Raw genomic sequence first — 21,379 nt, 5'->3', positions numbered from 1 at the left:
CTGGCTCACTTCTGATAGACTAAATGAGCTGTCTCTGTTTATCCTGAGCATTGGCTCATCAACCATCTTTTTCTAAGACATCCACTCATGTTCATGATATCTTCTTAAGGGGAACTATTACCTCATTTAAATTGAAATCAGGCCTAAGAATGCAAATATGACAACTGGTTTTAATAATATGGCAGACCAGGTGATCTGAACACTACGATACTGTATACACCTAGAAATGTCAAACACGCATTTATTTAAATGTTAAATTGAGCTTAAAAAAGAGAAATCTCCAGATGAGAGGAACCAAATATGGAAAAATAGAACAGGAGACATAATATGACTGTCAAAATTAAGAAGAAAATATAGAATAGATGAGAGGGAGGAAAAGGGTATAATGAAACCCAAGAGTGAATCCTAATGTCAGTTGTGGAAAACCAACAATGGATTGCTGAGTTTGCAAGGAAGGCCTGGACATGCATACCTGTTCTCTTAGTTTCCTCTTTTCTTTTTGGAGCTAGTTAGCTAAAGAGGGCATGAAATCTGCTTCGCTTCTTGCTGTAGTTCTCAATGGTAAGCTTCCGTACAGGAAGAGCTGGAAGTTTTCAGCACAGGTTATAACCTAGGCTGTTTCTTTCATGAGTTTTATACGTTAAAAGACCACTTGTCTATAGGTATAAATCATTTTCATCATTATCAATTTCATTATCAATCATTATCATTCATCAATATCATTACCAATATCATTATCATAACAAGTTGATATTTTGATCTCCCATCTGCTTCAGTCTTAGCTCTTAATTACTGCAAAACTTGAGCTAAGAAAGAAAGTCCTACTTATTGGATTTTCCTCAGATTCCCAATAGCACCTGAATCCCCAGTCCTCTGGGTACCGGATGTTTGATATTGCTCAGGTCTCTGCTCTTTTCTCCAAACCCTGTGCTTTGGTTTATTAGTTCCCTGGGATTAAAGTAAAAGATTCACTCTTCTCTTCTGTGTCAGAACCACCTGCAAATCATTCTTCACACTAATGCTAGAAAAGTATTTCTTACAGTGGAAATTGTATACCTTGGCATTTCTCTACCAGTTTTTGTATTTATTTCAAGCCCTAAATTGGACCCACTTAGCCCTTTATGATGTGGTAATTGTCTACTGTCTAGTTCCACATCTAGTGACTGTCTTATGCATTCTTACTCTATCACGAGATGTTCTCTGTGCCAAACTCTCACAGTTTTGTGAAACAAAAAACAACAGGCCAGTATATTTTTCTGCCTTCACACAAATCTTCTCTTATCATCCAAAAAGACCTTGTACCTTTTTTCATCTTGGCAGTAACTCATCATCCTTTAAAGCTAAAAACTTTTAACTTAAGCATTACTTTTCTGGAAGTCTTCCATTTGTCCATCTGTTCATTTACTGTGTCATCCATTCATCCATCTTTCCACCCGTCTCTTAACTCATTCTACAGTGATTGTCTACCCACCATGTACTGTGGTCTGGGAATTGTGCTATGAATGCAGGAGTAAAAGGGTAGGTGTCGTTCTTCCCCCCATGGCGTCATAATCTGTATCATAAACATATCCCATGGAACCATAATGAAAGATTTACCCAAGTGCCTTATCCACTAGTCAGTAAGTTATTTTACAGCCATGATGGCATATTTGGCTTTCAATGCATTATACCTACATGTCCGTGGCACAGGGTGTTTTTAATAAATGCTGATGGACTAACTTGCTGTGTAAATTCTATAAATGTCTTCTAAGTTCTGTAATGTCATACATTATTACCTTAATTATGTAAATACATCCAGGTGACTACTTCTGGTTTAGTTCTCTCTTGCAACTTTGAATCCTGAATATCTGAAGACGTTTGAAACAGGGTGAGGAGATGTTGGATTAATTGTAGCAGGTGGAAGAACAAAGTTTCTTTACCTAATGGCCTAGAAGGTTTAACCAGGCCTTGACTCTGGTTCCTAATGCTAGCATCTGAGACTCCCTTGGTTCCCAGTGATCCTAGCCCTGCCCTCGAGCCTTCCATTTATTCAGCAAGTTTTGAGTAGTTTTTCTGTAATTTCCATCTGTACCTTCATCTATTTATATCCAGCTACTTGTTATTGCTAAGACCTAGAACTCCAACTTACATGCTTACATAAAGTTCAGCATATCGCCAAAGGCCACCAAACATTCTTCATAATATTGAATGTGAAACATCTGTGGAAAAGCTTATTGTGTGAAATCTTACATGAAAAACCTGCTAAATGATGCCTGTATGTTATCTCTTATCAAGGTAATTTGCCAGTGGACCTCCCAACTCCACCTGAAATGTCAGCTCCAGTCACATTACCTCCACACAACTGTACAGACAGTGAATTTGTTTGCAGGTCCAGTGGTCACTGTGTTGAAAAAATCCAGAACTGTGATTTTAGATATGACTGTCCTGACCATTCAGATGAAGCATTCTGTGGTAGGTGAATTCCTATTTTGTGTTAAATATAGCCACAAAACAGACAGTACTAGTATAATCTCTAAGTAGCATGGCCTAGTGTCCTAGTTACAAATTTTCAACCTGGCTTAGAGCAGGTTTTAATATAAAAGCTATTCATATAGGAAATTATAGTAGAAGAATCAGCATTCATTCTTCTGTGCTGCTCAACAAGAGGTAAGTGTTTTTAAATTGAATTTTTTGGATTCAAAACACTTGTTTTTTTTTTAATTTTTTAACATTTATTTATTTTTAAGACACAGAGAAAGATAGAGCACAAGTAGGGGAGGAGCAGAGAGAGAGGGAGACACAGAATCCGAAGCAGGGTCCAGGCTCCGAGCTGCCAGCACAGAGCCCAACGTGGGGCTCGAACTCACAAACCACGAGATCATGACCTGACTTGAAGTCGGACGCTCAACCACCTGAGCCACCCAGGCGCCCCAAGATTAAAAACACTCGTTTCATGGACTGTACTTGACTCCAAGACTACAGTTTACTAGTTCTTTTCTATCCATCCCTGTTTGTTTCTCTTCTACTCCTCACACTCGTGAAATGGGAATGTTTAAGGTGGAAGTATTATAAAACCCTCAAATTAGATGAATTTGTCCAAGTTTTCCATTGCCAAAATATAAAAGGAATACTATGTTAAATGTGTAGAATTCATATGAACCAATACAAATGAACGCTTCAGTACCTGTGTCTCATTGAAAGATGGTTTTCATTTATTGGCATCTGCCAATCCATGGCATTTAAGGCAAATTTGTAATTTAAGAGTGAACTTCTTAGCAAAGACACAATCTTAGAGGAGAAAAATTAATCTGTGTCTGAGTGGACAAAGCACAAGATAGAGCAGAAGGAGTGAACACTTTCCCATGATTCCCCTTCCCTACTGTATATTGGATAGTATATGAATTTACTGTAATATTTCTCAAGTGTCTTGATGATATTAAGGGTTCGGGCCATGCAGAAAATACAGAGTATAGCTGAAACTGTAATTTGTCTTCTGTCAGCATTGTCAAGAAATTCTAAAACTTACAAAGTCAATTAAGGTTCATACTTAATTTAAGAAGAGAAATGCTTTTTAATGTACAAATATACAATAAATTAATCTAGACCCCAAAACTCATAAAATCAAAGCTAACTCACTGCGTGGATAAGAGGTTCTTAACCCTTAACTCAAGTTGGCGAGGAATATAGGCTACGCTTTGCAGATGGAAGATAAAGTAATGGAAGATTGTGTAGTATTCAGACTTCCTCATGGGGAGACAACATCCTCTCAGGATGGTACATAAGTTGTGGCGTTTCTAAAAGTTTACACAAAATCTAGTTAATTAATGAATGCCTTTAGCGAATACTGACTTTCTTCTTAGTTCAACTTTGTAATTTTAGTAATGTAATTTATGATGGGGTGGGAAGATTTGAGAAAGTTCTTCAAATGTCCTGACTGAAGGGCTCCTATTAAATTATTATTTTAAAAGCATGGTGTTATTTATTTATTTAAAAAAATTTTAATGTTTATTTATTTTTGAGACAGAAAGAGACAGAGCACGAGCAGGGGAGGGGCAGAGAGAGAGGGAGACACAGACTGCGAGGTAGGCTCCAGGCTCCCAGCCATCAGCACAGAGCCTGACGCGGGGCTCGAACTCATCAACCGTGAGATCATGACCTGAGCTGAAGTCAGACGCTCAACTGACTGAGCCACCCAGGCGCCCCTTATTTATTTATTTTAAATACCCATGAACTGAATTATTAAATTCTGAACAAATTATATGCTCTTGCCTCCACCATCTTTCTGTAAGATGAACTATAACTAAAAATCTGCCGGTTATGGTCTTACATTTTCCAATGTTTTTTTTTATTGTGTATAAAAAAACACAGCATGAGACCTACCCTCTTAACAAATTTTCAAGTGTACAATGCATTATGGTTGACTCTGGGTACAGTGTCTTGCAGCAAATCTTTGAGCTCATTTGTCTTGCTTGACTGAAACTTTATGCCTTCTAATTAAAAAAAAAACAACAGTGATTCTTTTCTTTTTTAATGATATGAAAAACAAAATTCTACTGAATTTTAAATCTCTTCATAAGGGGCGCCTGGGTGGCGCAGTCGGTTAAGCGTCCGACTTCAGCCAGGTCACGATCTCGCGGTCCGTGAGTTCGAGCCCCGCGTCAGGCTCTGGGCTGATGGCTCGGAGCCTGGAGCCTGTTTCCGATTCTGTGTCTCCCTCTCTCTCTGCCCCTCCCCCGTTCATGCTCTGTCTCTCTCTGTCCCAAAAATAAAAAACGTTGAAAAAAAAAATTAAATCTCTTCATAAGATAAATGTAATTATATGATCAATATTAACGTCAGAAATTAAATAACACACCTGAATGTCAAGATTAAAAATCACTTTTTATTTTTGATGGAGTGTTTCCTTCTCAAACTTTACACTAAATCATGAACTCAGCGATTTGCTAACACTGCTAATTCCATTTAAAAGCTGATGTGTCCAGTACATCTTCTATGGCATACACAAGAACAGTGGGTAATTTAAGACAGACCAAAAGGCACATGAACATGTTCAGAGAGAAAGAGGAAGAAAACATTTCGCACACAACCTATGTATTTCAAAAATCAGTGGACTTGTAATTTCATGTGATATTACAACATAGTCATTACAAGAATATTGAGAACTTTCAAGGAAAGAGGTCCAATATAGAAGTTATTGTAAATATTATTGCTTGGAACTTGAGTAGTTTGGAATTTGGACTAATTCCTTCAGAGACCAAAGTCAAGTTTAGCTCTATAATAATACTGTGGTTACAGAACAGACTTACCAGAACTTGGGTCGTGTAAGCAACGTAGGTACTATGTGAGAAGAAACTGCCAATGCTTAGATTGCTGCTTTAGGACCTGACTGAAATCTCACCTCCTTATCAAATTCTTTAGTTTTTGCATTTATTCCCATGTTATAGCTACTATAGATATTTGAATATAGTACACGCAGATTTCTTTAAAACTCTGCTAGTAACTATACAAATCATTTGCCTAATTATTTTAATGATGCTTAAATGATATAATAATAATAATAATAATAATAATAATGATAATAAAGAAGCCCAACAGTAAGAAAGTGCTTGATACAGGTAGAAATGGCCATTTATTGACACATTTATTGTGATTCGCTCATCTTGTCTTTGTTCTTTTCTCTTCAAGCCATGAAAGTTTGCAGCTTTGACAAAGGAAGCCTGTGTGAATGGTACCAGCCGATCCCAGAAAATCTAATTCGAGATTCAAACACATTCAGGTGGGGACTTGGCAATGGAACCAGTATTCATCATGGGGAAGAGAATCACAGGCCATCGGTGGATCATACAACGTAAGTGACTACATATTTTGAACATGTCTTTTAAGAACTGTGTGTTAAGCAGTTCCCAAATTCCTGACATACCACCTTACCGAAAGCCATTGCAATTATAAAGATGAATGTTTAAGTTACAGAGTAAGTGGGCTACGTGCACTCTTTCATATAAAATTGAAAATAAAACCAATTATTTAGTTAAAAAAAAAGCTGCAAATACTCTTGTAAAAGTCATAGAAACTTGAGAAAAGTATAAGAAAAATAATTTGTAGTATCACCACTCGTTGAAAAGCACTGTTAATATATTGTTCAAAATGATCTGGGGCATCTGGCTGGCCCAGTGGGTAGAGCATGTGACTCTTGATCTCAGGGTTATGAGTTCAAGCCCCATGTTAGACATGGAGCCTATTTAAAAAAAATTTTTTTAATTAAAAAGAATAAAATTATCTACTCTTTCCTTTCTCCCCTTCCCCCCACCCCGTGCCCCAAATCTGTTTTCCCTATTTCCTCCTTTTCTAGCTCATCTTTCTCCTTAACCCTTTTCCTCCTCTTCCAGTCTTTGATCTTCATTTATTTTGGTCTTTTGTTTCCAAGGCTTCATAGCTCATACCTTAACCTGTTTTGGAGTCCACAGATACGTTGAGTGCTGACTTCCTTAAGATCCCATCCTTCATTCTTTCCTTTTAGTGATTTCATAGAAGGACTACCGAAGACAACAAAGGGATCCCCATTTGTATTACCAAGAATGTTTTAAAAACCTTTGTACCTTCAAACCTCTTTGCGGTTAAAGTTTCATGAGCTCCACTTCTGTGGCTTCTGTTTCAAAGAAAACTAATGGTGTGTCCACTGCCAGTCCATCGTTGCCTTGCCCAACGTGACCTGGTACTCAAGGAGAGCTACAATATCTTCTGGGCTGACTTTTGCACTCTGATTTTCTGAGTTCTCTTTTGTGGTTTTGTTTTGTTAAAATGGTTCCAGTTTTACTATCATTCGATTTCAGGATTAGCAGCCATGTTGCCCAAAGTATATATATAGTAGCAGATATGAATACCAAGTGTTTTGATCATGTTTGACAGTTGGCGATTAATTTTGGAAATTTCAGTATACAAATTTTCCTTGGGCTGCTTCTAATAAAAAAGCAAAGGATAATTTCAGAAAGTTTCTCTGGCACCTGCAAATAAACCACACTGAGTCAATCATCTGTATTTCCATAAAGAAAAAGGCAGACTAGAATCTCACTTGTATGTGGGAAAGGTATACATAGAAATGTGGTAGCTTATTATAAACACAGAAATGTAATTTGCTTCTAACTTGTTTGTCTCTCCCCTCCCTGCAACCCCCAATAGACTGCACATTCTCTGAGGTGTCGCAGGGTCTGTGACTTCCCTTTTTATTGCATTATTTCTAAGTGACTGATATATAAAAAGTCTCCATAATTATTTGTTGAATGAATTAGTTGATGATAAGAACTTATGTATTTATGCTTTATACTTATATGCTGCAAAGCAAAAAATTAAATATATTTTATTTTTTTTTAATTTTTTTTAACGTTTTATTTATTTTTGAGACAGAGAGAGACAGAGCATGAACAGGGGAGAGTCAGAGAGAGGGAGACACAGAATCTGAAACAGGCTCCAGGCTCTGAGCTGTCAGCACAGAGCCCGACGCGGGGCTCGAACTCACGGACCGCGAGATCATGACCTGAGCCGAAGTCGGAAGCTTAACCAACTGAGCCACCCAGGCGCCCCAAAATTAAATATATTTTAAAGGAGAATATTTAATAATCAGATAATGTTTAATAGATGTGTTCCACATGACAATGAATCAGGAGAAGGGAGCAGTCCCTAAGCTTGTATCTCCCCTAGACTTCTCCTCTCTTCTCCAGGCTCTTTGTGCAGCCAGGGAAGGTTTGACATTTTTTCACTTTGTCGTAAGAAATAGTTTTTATGCACCAAATATCCAGCCTGCTCACTGGCCTATAGTAAATCTCCAAACTCTATTTTCCAAATTTTATTTTTTACATTTAAAGGAAAGCTTTTCTAATTTAGAAAATGCTTTTCTCTCTCAGATGTGTGGCTCCAGAAATTTAAAGCCAGGTTTTTAAGACCATTGTGTTAGAAATCGTTTTCAAGACCGATTTTGAAAATCAAAAAGCTCTGGGGCGCCTGGGTGGCTCAGTCGGTTAAGCGTCCGACTTCAGCTCAGGTCACGATCTCGCGGTCCGTGAGTTCGAGCCCCGCGTCGGGCTCTGGGCTGATGGCTCAGAGCCTGGAGCCTGCTTCAGATTCTGTGTCTCCCTCTCTCTCTCTGACCCTCCCCTGTTCATGCTCTGTCTCTCTCTGTCTCAAAAATAAATAAAAACTTAAAAAAAAAAAGAAAATCAAAAAGCTCTGCACCAGTTCTTTCTACGTCTTCACATTCTGTGATCCCAGCTTTCCTTGTGGCAAAGATTGATTCAGCCACTCAGGTTGGTGAAGATCATTCATAAACAAGTGCAAAAGAAAAAGAGCACATTATTATATTTCAAAATATTCTCTCACTTGACATGTTAATGAGGCAATAAAAAGTCTAGAAAAGTTATGGTGGTGTGGGATGATGTAGGGAAGTTTTCATTGTGTACTCAGATCTTAATGTGTGTGTTTCACGCATAAACGGATGTTCCAAGTGACATTCTGCTGTTTTGCCTTCAGACTTTAATGAACCAGTAAGCTTTGTATCTCAGTATCTGAAGTGAACTTTGCGGTCTAACAAAAAGTGTGGGTGGGGGGTTTACATCTTTATTTTTCACCTTGGGGAGGGTTAACACCATTCCATACAATTGGTTTATTCAACACTTTGACATGACTTAGGAAAAGACACCTCTTCTTCTCCGGCTGGGGATATGTAGTCATGGCCTTGGCACAGGACTTGATGAGTGGATTCTTTCTTCACCTTGCTCAGCAGGGCCCAAATAAAGGCAGCAAGCATGATTTTTTCACAGGATTGAAATCAAGGCATATAGAAATAATACTATTCTCAGCTATACTCTGGTGACTTAATAAAGTAAAATTCATTCATTGTAAATATCATCAATTGCAATTTGCTTGTTTTTTGAGATTGGGTATGGGTAAAATTTCCATTTCTTTTAACTTACACAGTAACGGAACATTTAATTGAAAAGTTATTTTCTTAGTATTTTGAAAAAAGAAACATTATATAGTAAAAAAAGAAAAGAAAAGCAGAAGAAAAGTGAGTATATATCCATTCTTGTTCCAGGAACTACTAGGGAACTTAGCAAAAACATTAGTCCTACTCAGCTGAGAATTTTTTTTAATTGTTATTTGCTTAACATTGGATTAAGATATTTGATCACTTAGCACCTGAGCTTTGTAGCTAATTGAGATTTAAATATGTTTAGGATATTGTACATTTAGAATTGTTGTGTGATGATTTCTCCCCATTTGTAGTTTTAGATGATCTCTGACTTCTGGACTCTTACCTCTAGAATCAGTTTAATTGGCTTAGTCTTTTAGCCCGGCCATTTTACCATAATAAATAAATTGGTTCGTAGCTAAGTACCATAAATTTATCATTGTTTTTGTGTCCTGGAAAAAGCCTTTGATTCAACTTACTGATTTTTACTACTAGAAGGCAAGGAGAGCAAAGTTTTGAGTTCGTGGCCCTCATACCTATTTATTTGACTAAATGCCCATCTGTTGGTTGAATGAGGTTTAATATTAAGATTTATCAGGAATATAAAATCATCCCTTCAGGCATAATTAAGTTCTCCACACTTCACTGTTGATATGGGATGACGTCTAGGGGAATATGGGTGCTTATTCTACATTGGTGATTTCTAACTGTGCTCATAGATGCCTTACGTAGGGAAGTTTCTCAAAATGGTGATCAGGGACCACTGTCAGTCTGTTTAAAATTTTTATTTAAATTTAAAAAAATTAATATATTTTATTTATAAATGATAAATAATATTTAAATTTATAAATTTATTTATACTATATTTAAATTTAAAAATTTAAAAATATTATATATATTTCATTACCAATTTTTTAAACATTTATTCATTTTTGAGAGACAGAGACAGAGCGCAAGCGGGAGTGGGGCAGAGACAGAGGGAGACATAGAATCTGAAGCAGGCTCCAGGCTCTGAGCTGTAAGCACAGCTGAAAGACAGGATGGCTTTCTCACTTTGCTTTTCCAGTTTTGTTCAGAGCAGATTCATTTTTCTCTAAATCTAGTGACTAGTTAAAAAAATAGGACAAAATGTTTCAGGAGAAAGAAAAACATTGTTCTAAGGGAATTGCATTTAAAAATAAGATTTTTGTCTTGCAAAATAACTATTATAATTGAGAAATAGTGTGCGAGAAATTTTTCCCCCAGTCTAGAAGACATAATTTCAAGGCCCCCTCTATATTGCCTCATTCATTGTCTAATACCCAACATTTTTTTCTCAGGCCTTTTTGCCTATATGGAAAAGACAGATACTTTAAAACACACTAGATTTTAGAGTTTGCTTACAGATTGTTGAGAAACTATTTGAATACGAACTATCTCATTAAAAATGCAGATTATGTATAGAACACAATTTCTTCAGTGTTTTCTTTGTCAAGTAGAAGTACTTTCTCTTAGATTTTTCCTTTTACTTCACAACACTTGTCATTGTCTTTCAGGTGGAAATGAGTTATAGTCCTCACTGTTGCAAATGTACCTACATTCCTGTATGTATTATGCATTTGTGCAGAGTTAACCTCATTATAAACTAAAAGCCACATAAATAATGCCAACTGTCCCTGTGACATAACTGTGCATATCATAATGTATCTAAGTGCTGGATGTAAATGTGAATAAAAGGTTCAGTGAGACTGAAAATATTTTAATGTTTTCTGCTCTGCAACAATAACACTTTTCAAAGCCTTAATCTCTTAGACATTCAATACCAGAATTACTGCTTTCTTAGAGCCTTCTCTGGTAAGAAGATAAGCTAGTATTTTATAGGCCAATTTAGATGCCTTAACACTCTCTCAACATAATTTCTAAAAGATCCAGGTTTATAAATCTAGAATAATGGTTAAATACAAGGCTTTAGGAACAGTTTTGCCGAAATAAAAATAAAAGTGCAGTCAAAATCTAAATTAACTGTAATTATTTTCTTTTAACTGTTGTAATCCTTGTGGGAAACAGCATTTCTGGCAGTGTGACCACAGGACTTGAGTATGAAGCAAACCTAACGCACAAGCAAAATTGCTTTTATTTATATTGTACTTGAGTTAAGCAACTATTCTTTATATTTGCATACATATTAATAATTTGTGTTAATTAAGGGAATTAAATCATTTTAAGTGTAATTTTATTCCGTGTATTTTAGCTTGATAAGTAATTTTTAAAAGTTGACTACAGTGCCTTAAAAACATGGAATTTAAGAAAAAATCTATGCTGAAAATAATACCTGTAAACCAAACCTAAAATAACATATATAATGGTTAGGTAGTATATTTGCTATACAAGGTAAAGTTTGAAGAATATATTCATCATACAGTGTATGATGTTGTTACCAAAAATCACTGTTTAATAATAAAATAATTTTATATCATGGTTATAAATGCATTCAGAAATTAAAAATGCTTTTTAATTGTGTAATTTTTTAAATATGTGTTTTGGGGCGCCTGGGTGGCTCAGTCAGTTGAGCGTCCCACTTCGGCTCAGGTCGTGATCTTGCAGTTGACGAGTTTGAGCCCCGCGTCGGGCTCTGTGCTGGCAGCTCAGAGCCTGGAGCCTGTTTCGGATTCTGTGTCTCCCTCTCTCTCTGTCCACCCCTGCTCATGCTCTGTCTCTCTCTGTCTCAAAAATAAATAAACATTAAAAAAAATAAATGTTTTGACTACATTAAAATGTAATGAATATACTTTTATTCTATCTCCTGCACAGAATTATTATTGTTATACATACTCTAGAAGAAACACCAGAGAACTTTATGGCCTGAAAGATGCAGGGGTAGCCCTGGTTAGGGCACACAATTTGTTATATTAGGCATGTATTTCCTGAGAATAGAAAACTTAATCACACATGGAACCGACATACTCATGAATAGATGTGTAATGTGTAATGGGAAGGGTTACTTGCTTGACAGAGAGGTCCACTGGGAGGCTCAGAAAAGATCTTATCAAGTCCTCAAGTCTATCTTGGTTGTACATATGTCTTTAAATTTTTTTTCGTGTTTATTTTTGAGAGAGAGAGAGACAGAGTGCAAGCGGGAAAAGGGCAGAGAGAGAGGGAGACACAGAATCCAAAGCAGGCTCCAGGCTATGAGCTGTCAGCACAGAGCCCAACGGGGGGCTCAAACTCACCAACTGCCAGAGCATGACCTGCGCCAAAGTCGGATGCTTAACCAAGTGAGTCGCCCAGGTGCCCCTGGTTGGGTATGTGTCTTTAATAATACCTGAGGGGAATCTCTATTTTTGGATGTTATTGGATAGTACAAATAAACTAAGATATTACTCTGGGTAAAGACCACGTACTGACTCCCTTAGGAGTTTCTTAATTTCTTAGGAATTTCTTAATTTTTTTTATTTCTACAAGAATTTTTTCCTTTTACCACAAAATAAGAAATTCATTTTTATTGTAGGAAAATGTTTAAATATAGGTAGGAAAGATAAACCACATCAATGATAATTAAACCATCCTGATAAAAGCATTGTGTGTATATGCATTTTTAATAAAAATCACCATATTGTCTTCTAATCTGCTTTTAATTTTATATACAATCTGTAAACAACTATTCACCAATACTTTTTTTTTTAATTTTTTTTTTAACGCTTATTTATTTTTGAGACAGAGAGAGAGCATGAATGGGGGAGGGGCAGAGAGAGAGGGAGACACAGAATCTGAAACAGGCTCCAGGCTCTGAGCTGTCAGCACAGAGCCCGACGCGGGGCTTGAACTCACGGACCGTGAGATCATGACCTGAGCCGAAGTCGGCCGCCCAACCGACTGAGCAACCCAGGCGCCCCTCACCAATACTTTTAATGAGCCAGTAGTATTCCATTAAATGAATGTACCATCATTCACTAATTCATTTCCTCACTATTTGATTTATGAGTTGCTTTTGATTATGCACAAATTTAGTCTTTCCTGAACAATATACAGGTTTTGTCCACATTGCAGATTATGTCCTAAGAATTAAAAAAAAAACAGGGTAGAATTTTTATATATTTTTGAAACATTTGATTTATAATTTAATATTTTTTAATGTTTATTTATTTTTGAGACGAGAGAGGGACACAATTCATTCCCAAAGAATTTGTCAAATGCTTTATTCATGTATTATGAAGATCATAGGATTTTTATCCTTCATCATATTAACGTGTATATCACATTTGTTGACTATGTCGGACCTTCTTTGCATCCCAGGGATAAATCCCACTTAATCACAGTATATAATCCTTTTAATGTGCTGTTAACTTGATTTGTTAGTATTTTTTTGAGAATTTCTGCATTTATGTTCAACAGGAATATTAGCCTATAGTTTTGTTGTCTTTTAGTGTCTATATGGCTTTAATATCAGGATGGTGCTGATCTTATAAAATGAATATGGGAGTATTCCCTCCTCTTCAGTTTTTTGGAAGGGTTTCGGAAGTGTTGGCTTTAGTTCTTTAAATTCACCAGCGTTTGGTAGAATCCCACTATTGAAACCATCTGCTCCTGAGCTTTTCTGTGTTGGGAGACTTGATTACTGGTTCAATCTCTTTACTCAGTATTAATCTGTTCAGATATTCTGTTTCTTCTTGATTCAGTTTTAGTGTATTGTGCGTTTCTAGGAATTTATCACTTTCATCTAGATTATCCAATTTGTTAGCATGCAATTGTTTGTGGTAGTCTCTTTTGATATTTTGGAATTCTGTGACTTCAATTGTAATGTCTCCTCTTTCACTGATAATTTTATTCATTTGAGTCTTATCTCTTTTTTCATGGTTAGTCGAGTGAAAGGTTTGTCAATTTTGTTTAGTTTTTCAAAAAAATTAACCCGTAGTTGGTCCTATTTTCCTTATTCTATATTTCATTTCTTTTTGCTCTAATCTTAATTATTTTTTCTTCTGTTAAATTTAACCTTAGTTTGTTCAAGTTCCTTGAGGTCTTGGGGTGTACAGTTAGGTTGTTTATTTGAGATCCTTCTTTTTTTAATGTAGGTGTTTATAACTGTAAACTTTCTTCCTAGATCTGCTTTTAACACATCCCATAAATTTTAGCATGTTGTATTTCCATTTTCATTTGTATCAATGTTTTTTTTATTTTCCTTTTGATTTCCTCTTTGATCCATCATTTGCTCTATTTAAGAGTGTGTGTTTGATTTCTATATATTTGTAGATTCCCAAAATGTCCTCCTGTTTTGCTATCTGATTTCATACCATTGTGGTCAGAAAAGACATGTGATATAATTTTAATTTTCTTGAATCTGTTAAGACTTTTTCGTGGCTGAACATATGATCTATCCTAGAAAATGTTCTGTGTGCACTTGAGAAGAATATGCATTCTTCTGCTATTGGATACAATGTTTGTATATGTCTGCTATGTCTGTTTGGTCTATAGTGTTGTTCTATTAACACTATATAGTGTTAACTCAAATAATGTATAGTCACATTACATAGTCAAGTGTTATATACAGTCATATATATACTCACATAACACTGTAGTGCTGTTTTCTTATTGATTTTATGTCTGAGTAATCCATCTATTATTGGATGTAGAATATTAATAATAATAGTCCCTATTAGTGTATTGTTGTTTATTTCTTCATGCAGTTATGTTATTATTTGCCTTATATATTTAGGTGTTCTGCTATTGGATGCATAAATATTTACAATCGTTAGGTCTTCTTTATGAATTAATAACCCTTTCATCATTATACAATGACCTTCTTTGTCTCTTGTGACTATTTTTAACTTAAAGTGTGTTTGCTACAAGTATAGCCACCCCTCTTCTCTTTTGGTTACCATTTGTATGGAATCTTTTTTATCCCTTAGCTCCCAGCCTATGTGAGTCCTTAAACCTAAGGTGAATCTCTTGTAGACAACTGTCGCAGACTATGAGTCTGGAGTTCTTTCTTGTCCAGCAAGAGAGTGGATGCAGAATTGAATATGAGAGAGGCCAATGTCTGGGAGAAGACAAGAGCCCCAAACAGGGGTTCTGTCTCCGTATTTATTGAGCCCTCAAGATCTTACACACATGGTAGACGTGAAGAAAATCAGATAGTAATCAATAACTTGTGTGTGTGAGAAGCTAAGGGTCTGGAGGGCAAGTGGCATTTGGAGTTGTGATCAGGGCACGATAGTATATTGGCGCCAGATGGAAAGTAGTTTCCTGTAACAAGTTACTCATGATCCCTTTATAATGTCTCATTCACTAACCTTGGGTGCTTTCATCCTGTGGGGGCAGCTTTCTGCCCTAAGCTTTTTTTAACCCTTAAGTGTAAGGAATTCTTGAACCTGTTTCCCCACAGGCAGCATATTGTTTGATCTAGTTTCTTGCTTTTTAACTATTCAGCCTTCCTAAGTCTTTCAATCGGAGAATTTCATCAACCTATGATAAAGTAATTGATAGGTAAAGTACTGCTAGGTAAGGACTTACTATTGCCATTGTGGTAATTATTTTCTGACTGTTTTGTAGTTCTTTTGTGCTGTTTTCTTTGTCTCTTGCTGTCTGCTTTTTGTGATATAATGACTTTTGTAGCGGTTTGCTTTGATTCCTCATCTCAATGTTTTGTTTAATCTACTACAGGTTTTTTTCTCCATTGTTGCCATGAGGTATACATAAACTATCTTCGAATTTCAGCATTCTCTTTTAAGCCAATAATAGCTCACCTCTGGGCTAGGATGGGTCAGATGGTAGTAATTGTGGGTAGGAGAGGCTTGCTGTCAGGGTCTCTAATTAGGTGAGGCTAGTGTCTGTTCGTCAAGGTGGGAGTGCTTCTGGCTAAAGTCTGCGATTGGGTGAGCCTGCTGACTCAGCTTGGCTTTCAAACTGGGCTCCTGGCTGGCTCCCTGGTCGAGTGGCTGTTGGTTTGGCTCCGTGGGCACGTGGAGCTACTAGCTGCACTCAGCATTCACCTCTGGTTGGCTGGGGTCCCAGTCCGTGTTCCCCAGCAGAGTAGTGCTACCGGATGGACTCTGCATTTAGGTGTGGCTGCAGGATGGGTTCTGCAACTGGCCCCGCTTGGGTGAGGACCCAGCTTGTGCTCCCCATCCAAATGTGCCCCTGGCTTGACTCAGCATTGAGGTAAGGCCACTTTGAGATTAGGTGGGACCTCAGGCTGTGGTCAGCAATCAGGCAGGGCTGTGGACTGGGTTACACTGCCGTCCAGGGCATTTGGCTATGCTGTGTGTCCAGGCAATACTGTATGTTGAGCTCTAAGGCTGCCCATGGTCACTATTCATATGTCCTGGTTAGGCAGGGCTGTAGTCTTTGCTCAACAGTTGGGAAGAGCTACTGGCTTGGCTCCCTGTCTGGGTGGGGTCATAACCTGGGCTGTGGGACCTTTCAGGGCTCAACGATTAGGCTTCCCGGTCAGGTAGGGCCAGAGGCAGTGTTCAGCCATTGGGTGGGTTTGCTCACTTCCTCCCCTGTGTGGGCAGACTATAAAATTGTCTCTGTCTATAGGGACCATTGGTTGGGGACCCAGACCCAGCCTATTGAGCTCTTTTGCCAGAGTGTTCATGGTCTTGGTTCTGCAAATGGGAAGAGACACTGGCCAAGATGTCTGGTCAGGTCCTGCCCCCAGCAGGACTACAGTTCACCATGATCCCTGCCTTAGGTGCTATGAGCTCCTTTTTCCTCTCTGTCCTGATACCTGGAGGTCTAACCCCATTTATTTCCCCAGTGATCCCTGTGAGCTGAGACTGAGGTGGGCATTCTTGGAAGCACTTGTAACACTGAGAAAGCTGAATGCCCCCCCTTGGGCTCTTTTTCTCACTGGAGAAACCAGAGGTCCTAGGGATACGTTTTGGTGCCATGCTGTGCTGGCTTTGGGAAGGGGTGATCGGGTCAAAGTGAAACTGCTTCTTTTACTCTTCAAATGCATTTTTTTTCTTCTTTTGTGAGCCGAAGGGGTAGTTGAGCCTCACCCTTGGTTCTGGGATTCTCACAAAGGTGACTTGTCTGTGGATACTTGCTGGAAGGTCTTTCTTTGAAGGGGACTGAACAAACCATTTTTCCTGCCATCTTACTGACATCACTCCATCTTTTATGCTTAGAAAGGCCTTCTGTGTCCATGTTCATACCAAATTCACCTGTATTTTCTACTGTATTTGAGTAGTTTCAGTGTTTTGCAACTATGTACTTAATTCATCTAACAACTTATTTTGGTGAATGTTATGAGAAAAAAATACCTCTTTTTCCTTAATAACTGATCAGTTTAACACTTTTTAATATGGGCATAGACATACCTCATTGTGCTTTGCAGATACTACTTTTTTTTTTTTTAAACAAGTTGAAGGTTTGTGGCAACCCTGTGTTGAGCAAGTCTATTGGTGGCATTTTTTTTCCCCAACAACATTCTTTCACTTCATGTCTCTATGTCACATTTTGGTGATTCTTGCCGTATTTCAAACTGTTTTCATTATTACTTGATTTGTTATATGGCTCTATGATCAGTGATTACAACCGGCTGGAAGCTCATATGATGGTTTACATTTGTTAGTAATAAAGTATTTTTAAATTAAGATATGTACATTGTTTTTTTAGACATAATGCTGTTGCACACTTAAGAGAACAATATAGTGTAAACATAACTTTTATATGCAGTGGGAAACCAAAAAAAAATGATTTGACTTGCTTTATTGCGATGTTTGGTTCATTGTGGTGGTCTGGCACTGAACCCCCAATATCTCCACGGTGCTCCTATAAGTTCAATCTGATTTAACTCACTATACTTTGTCACGGAAAGACGTATAGCCCTGGGTGACAAAATCTACATCTTATCCTGGTGTCTTTGTATTGATGACGCTTATTGATACATGTTGAATAGCATCAGTCAAAGCCACAGCCAAAGCTCTGTCACATGCAACCAGGGCTCTACTTTTATGTTGCCACTTGTATGTTTATCCGGCAATGCATGCATGTGACTACATCCATCCAACCTACCTCACTAGTTTGCTGTTACATGGAAATCTCCCACTTCAGGAACAATCAGCTGTTTCCATCTTGTGGGATTAGCCCTACGAAGTTCAAGAACCAACTTTTCTTTCAGTAGAACATCTAAAGGAAGCTAACATGGGTATTTAGGGTTACTCCTGGCCTATGTCTTCTTTGATGCCTCTCTAATTCTAATTTGATGAGTGTTCTCAGCCTGTGGGCCCCCATTTCCTTCATGTTTGGGCTGTTTGATTTTTCTATCCAGGCTACTACACACTTGGAAATAATGCCCTTGAACTTAGTTCTGTGGCCATCATTCTAATTCCTACGGAGATTGATTCTGACTTGGGAACCAGAGGGTTTGCCTGTAGGTGGCAGTGTAAAAACAGGGTTTCAGTTCTTGTGTTAGTTTCCAGTGGCTGCTGTAACAAACTCTTACAAATTTGGTGGGTTTAAACAACAGAAATCATTTTTTCTCAGTTCTGGAGGCCAAAAATCTGAAATAAGTATTCCTGGGCCAGAATCAAGGTATTGGCAGGGTACTCCCACTCTGAAGGTTCTCTTGGCTGCCAACATACTTGGTTTTGTGGCCACATCACTCCATTTTATGCCTCCATGGTCACATTATTTCTTTGTCTTCTGTCTGTGTCAAATCTCTCTCTGCCTCACTCTTAAAAGACACTTGTGATTACATGAAGAGTTCATCCAGATAATCCAGGATAATTGTCCCCACCTGAAGACTGTCAATTTAATCACATCTGCATAGGCTTTGCTGTATACGATCACAAATTTTATAGGTTCCAGGGTTTAGGATCTGATATCTTTGAGGGGCACTGTTTAACTTACTGTAGTGAACAAACGAAGTTAATACTAAATTTAATCCCAGAGCCAGCATTCATTAACTGTGTGGATATAGGTGATGCTATGAACTCTCTCCATTTTGGTTTCTTCATCAAAAAAATGGGCAGAAGATAGTTAGTTTAATATTGGCAGGAGTGGCAGATAGTTGGGGCATACAGGAATCATTTAGGCTCTTCATGCAAATGAGTCAGAAGATAATAGAAGGGCATTAAAAATTCTGTTGTCTGAGTGTAAAGAGGATTGAGAAAAGAAGGAGGGAAGCAAATTAGTTGAAATTATTGAGGACCTTTTATTGACATGAACTAAAGAAAACCAGTATCTCTGGAAAGTAAAGACCTTTTGTGTCTTCTCCAGATCATAAGCTCCAGGAAGGCAGAAACCATGCCATTTTTTTTTTTACCATTAATTATGAATGATTGCCTCTCCAGAGTACTAAAGGAGAATTTTCTGTTTTAATATACATTCATCCCCAATACGTTATGAATTACTATCAACCCTAATGGGAAGAGGATGGGCTTCTAAAAGGCAATAAAGAAATTCACAAAAGTAAAGGGTGCTACTTAGAAAAGACGGAAAACGAGTTAACAAGGGAAAGAAGTAAAAGGAACTTTTGCTTCTGGGGTTGGCATCATATCTCATGGTATGGAAGACAGCGTAAAAAAATACTATGGACCAAATATGTCCAGATAATAACGCTACTGATTCCCCAATGCAATGGCATTATTTTAAAGTCTAAGGGCACTGAATATTTATATCAGAATTATATTAGATGAGAATCTTGACTAGAGGTTGCTGGGATAGTGGAGAACATATTTTGCTATGGTCATGATGCTAAGAAGGAAATGAATGGTAGCATTTAAGCTTTGGAATGTTTGTCAAGTAAGCTGTATCTGCAAGTGGAGTTGAGATGGAAAGAGAGAACTTTTTTTCTGACTTTGGAATTATAATTTATTTCAGTAATATACTTTATGGCTGTCCTTATTATACAGATACTTAGCATTAATTCCATCAGTTGAGTTTTCTGCATATATCCATGTGGGTTTATTTTCTTTCTCCTACTAGGTTGCAAGTCTTATTAGAATCCAGTGGCCTTAATATTTTCTTAAAACTCTTTTTTAAAAAAAAATATTTGAGAGAGCAAAAGAGAGAGAGAAAGCGAGCAGGGGAGGGAGGAAGAGTAAGAGAGAGAGAATCGTAGGCAGCCTCTGTGCTCAGTATGCAGCTCAATGTGGGGCTCGATCCCACAACCCTGGGATCATGACCTGAGTTGAGATCAAGAGTTGGATGCTCAACCAACTGAGCCGCCCAAATTCCCCCAGTGGCCTTAATATTTTTCCTTTCCTGTCTTTCTTAAATATCAGCACTAAGAAAAGTGTTTTGAAAATGCTTCAAGTTTACTTTATAAAGTGGCTTCCTATTTAGCCAAGTGCATCTCTTACTATAATCTGCATTCTTAGATGATTTTATTCTGATGGGAACATTTCTTCACCTGCACCTGCTTGATTTAGTTCTACTTGCAATCTGACATTTTAATCTTCATTATAAACATTATTAATTTAGTTTAATATTTTCAGTCATCAAGTATTACCATAAAAGTAGGTTTTTAGACTTCTGTCTATTTAAAAGAAACTCAGTTGAAACTTTATTGGGGATTTTGAGATACTATAATAAATTGAGCAAAAGTTAACAAAATCTATATGAGGCTTAATATAAGAAGTACAGGGTGAACTTTAATAAGGCAGAAAAGAAAGCTCTATTATCTCCTCCATTTGTTGTCTATGCATTCAGTAGGCACAGAAATACAGGTAAGGGAGGACATTGCATTTTCTTTATGGAGTGAAGGTTTTTGCTTAAATCTAATGCTCATGTTTTGCATATTAAAAAGATATTTATTTGCAGGATGGTATGACTTTAATGCAGCCATCCAAATATCACTGACATTAAGAATATAAATTATTCCTGAGAGTTTATGTGATATTTAAATTAAACCATAAACTAGGAGCAAAGGTAGTTTTCATTTAGTAATCCTGTCTGGCACAGACCTTTTCTCCGAGGTACTATTTGCATTGATCTTACAAAGTCTATCTTTTAGAGCTACAGTCATAATGAAATTCAAAATATAGTTCATTTATCTCATGGATAAATCTCATGGATTTTTTTCGGCAGGGTTGCTATTTAGAACTAATTTTCTTCAAGTTTTTAGTGACATTAGTATACAAGAAGAGTGGTATTGCCTTAGTTTACCAAGGGGTCAGATCAGATTAGTTTTTTTTTTAAATAGTCGATTACCAAAAGGTTTGTTTATATTCTTGTTGTTTTATATATCTGTTCTGTTTGTAACCAAATAGAAGATTGAGGTGTGACATAATAAAGATTATAGGATATTATTTTTCACGCATTCATTAATAGATCCATAGATTGACTCACTCTATAGATTGGCTACAGTATTTATTTAAAAGGTATCCATGAAAATATTTGCATGTGGGCTCCTGGGTGGCTCCGCTGTTTAAGTGACTGACTCTTGATTTCGGTTCAGGTCATGATCTCGTCGTCTTGAGATTGAGCCACAGTGGGCGTGGAGCCTGCTTC

At 37.2% G+C, this 21,379-nt stretch overlaps 1 protein-coding gene across 2 annotated transcripts in view; it reads left to right on the top strand.

Annotated features, from left to right (window-relative positions):
* The window catches only part of MALRD1 (MAM and LDL receptor class A domain containing 1), a 770,287-nt gene that overhangs the window by 250,735 nt on the left and 498,173 nt on the right, over positions 1-21,379 (top strand). For both annotated transcript variants that reach the window (XM_053896000.1, XM_019460623.2), the window contains exons 21-22: positions 2,275-2,451; positions 5,665-5,827. In XM_053896000.1, the coding sequence (XP_053751975.1) occupies positions 2,275-2,451; positions 5,665-5,827 (340 nt within the window). The remainder of the gene's footprint in view (positions 1-2,274; positions 2,452-5,664; positions 5,828-21,379) is intronic.

This window comes from Panthera pardus, unplaced genomic scaffold (genome assembly GCF_024362965.1).
Source record: "Panthera pardus isolate Hobbes unplaced genomic scaffold, ASM2436296v1 HiC_scaffold_6, whole genome shotgun sequence".
NCBI lineage: Eukaryota > Metazoa > Chordata > Mammalia > Carnivora > Felidae > Panthera > Panthera pardus.
The sequence above is the reverse complement of the archived record's forward strand: the minus strand, read 5'-3'. Positions and strand labels throughout refer to the sequence as shown.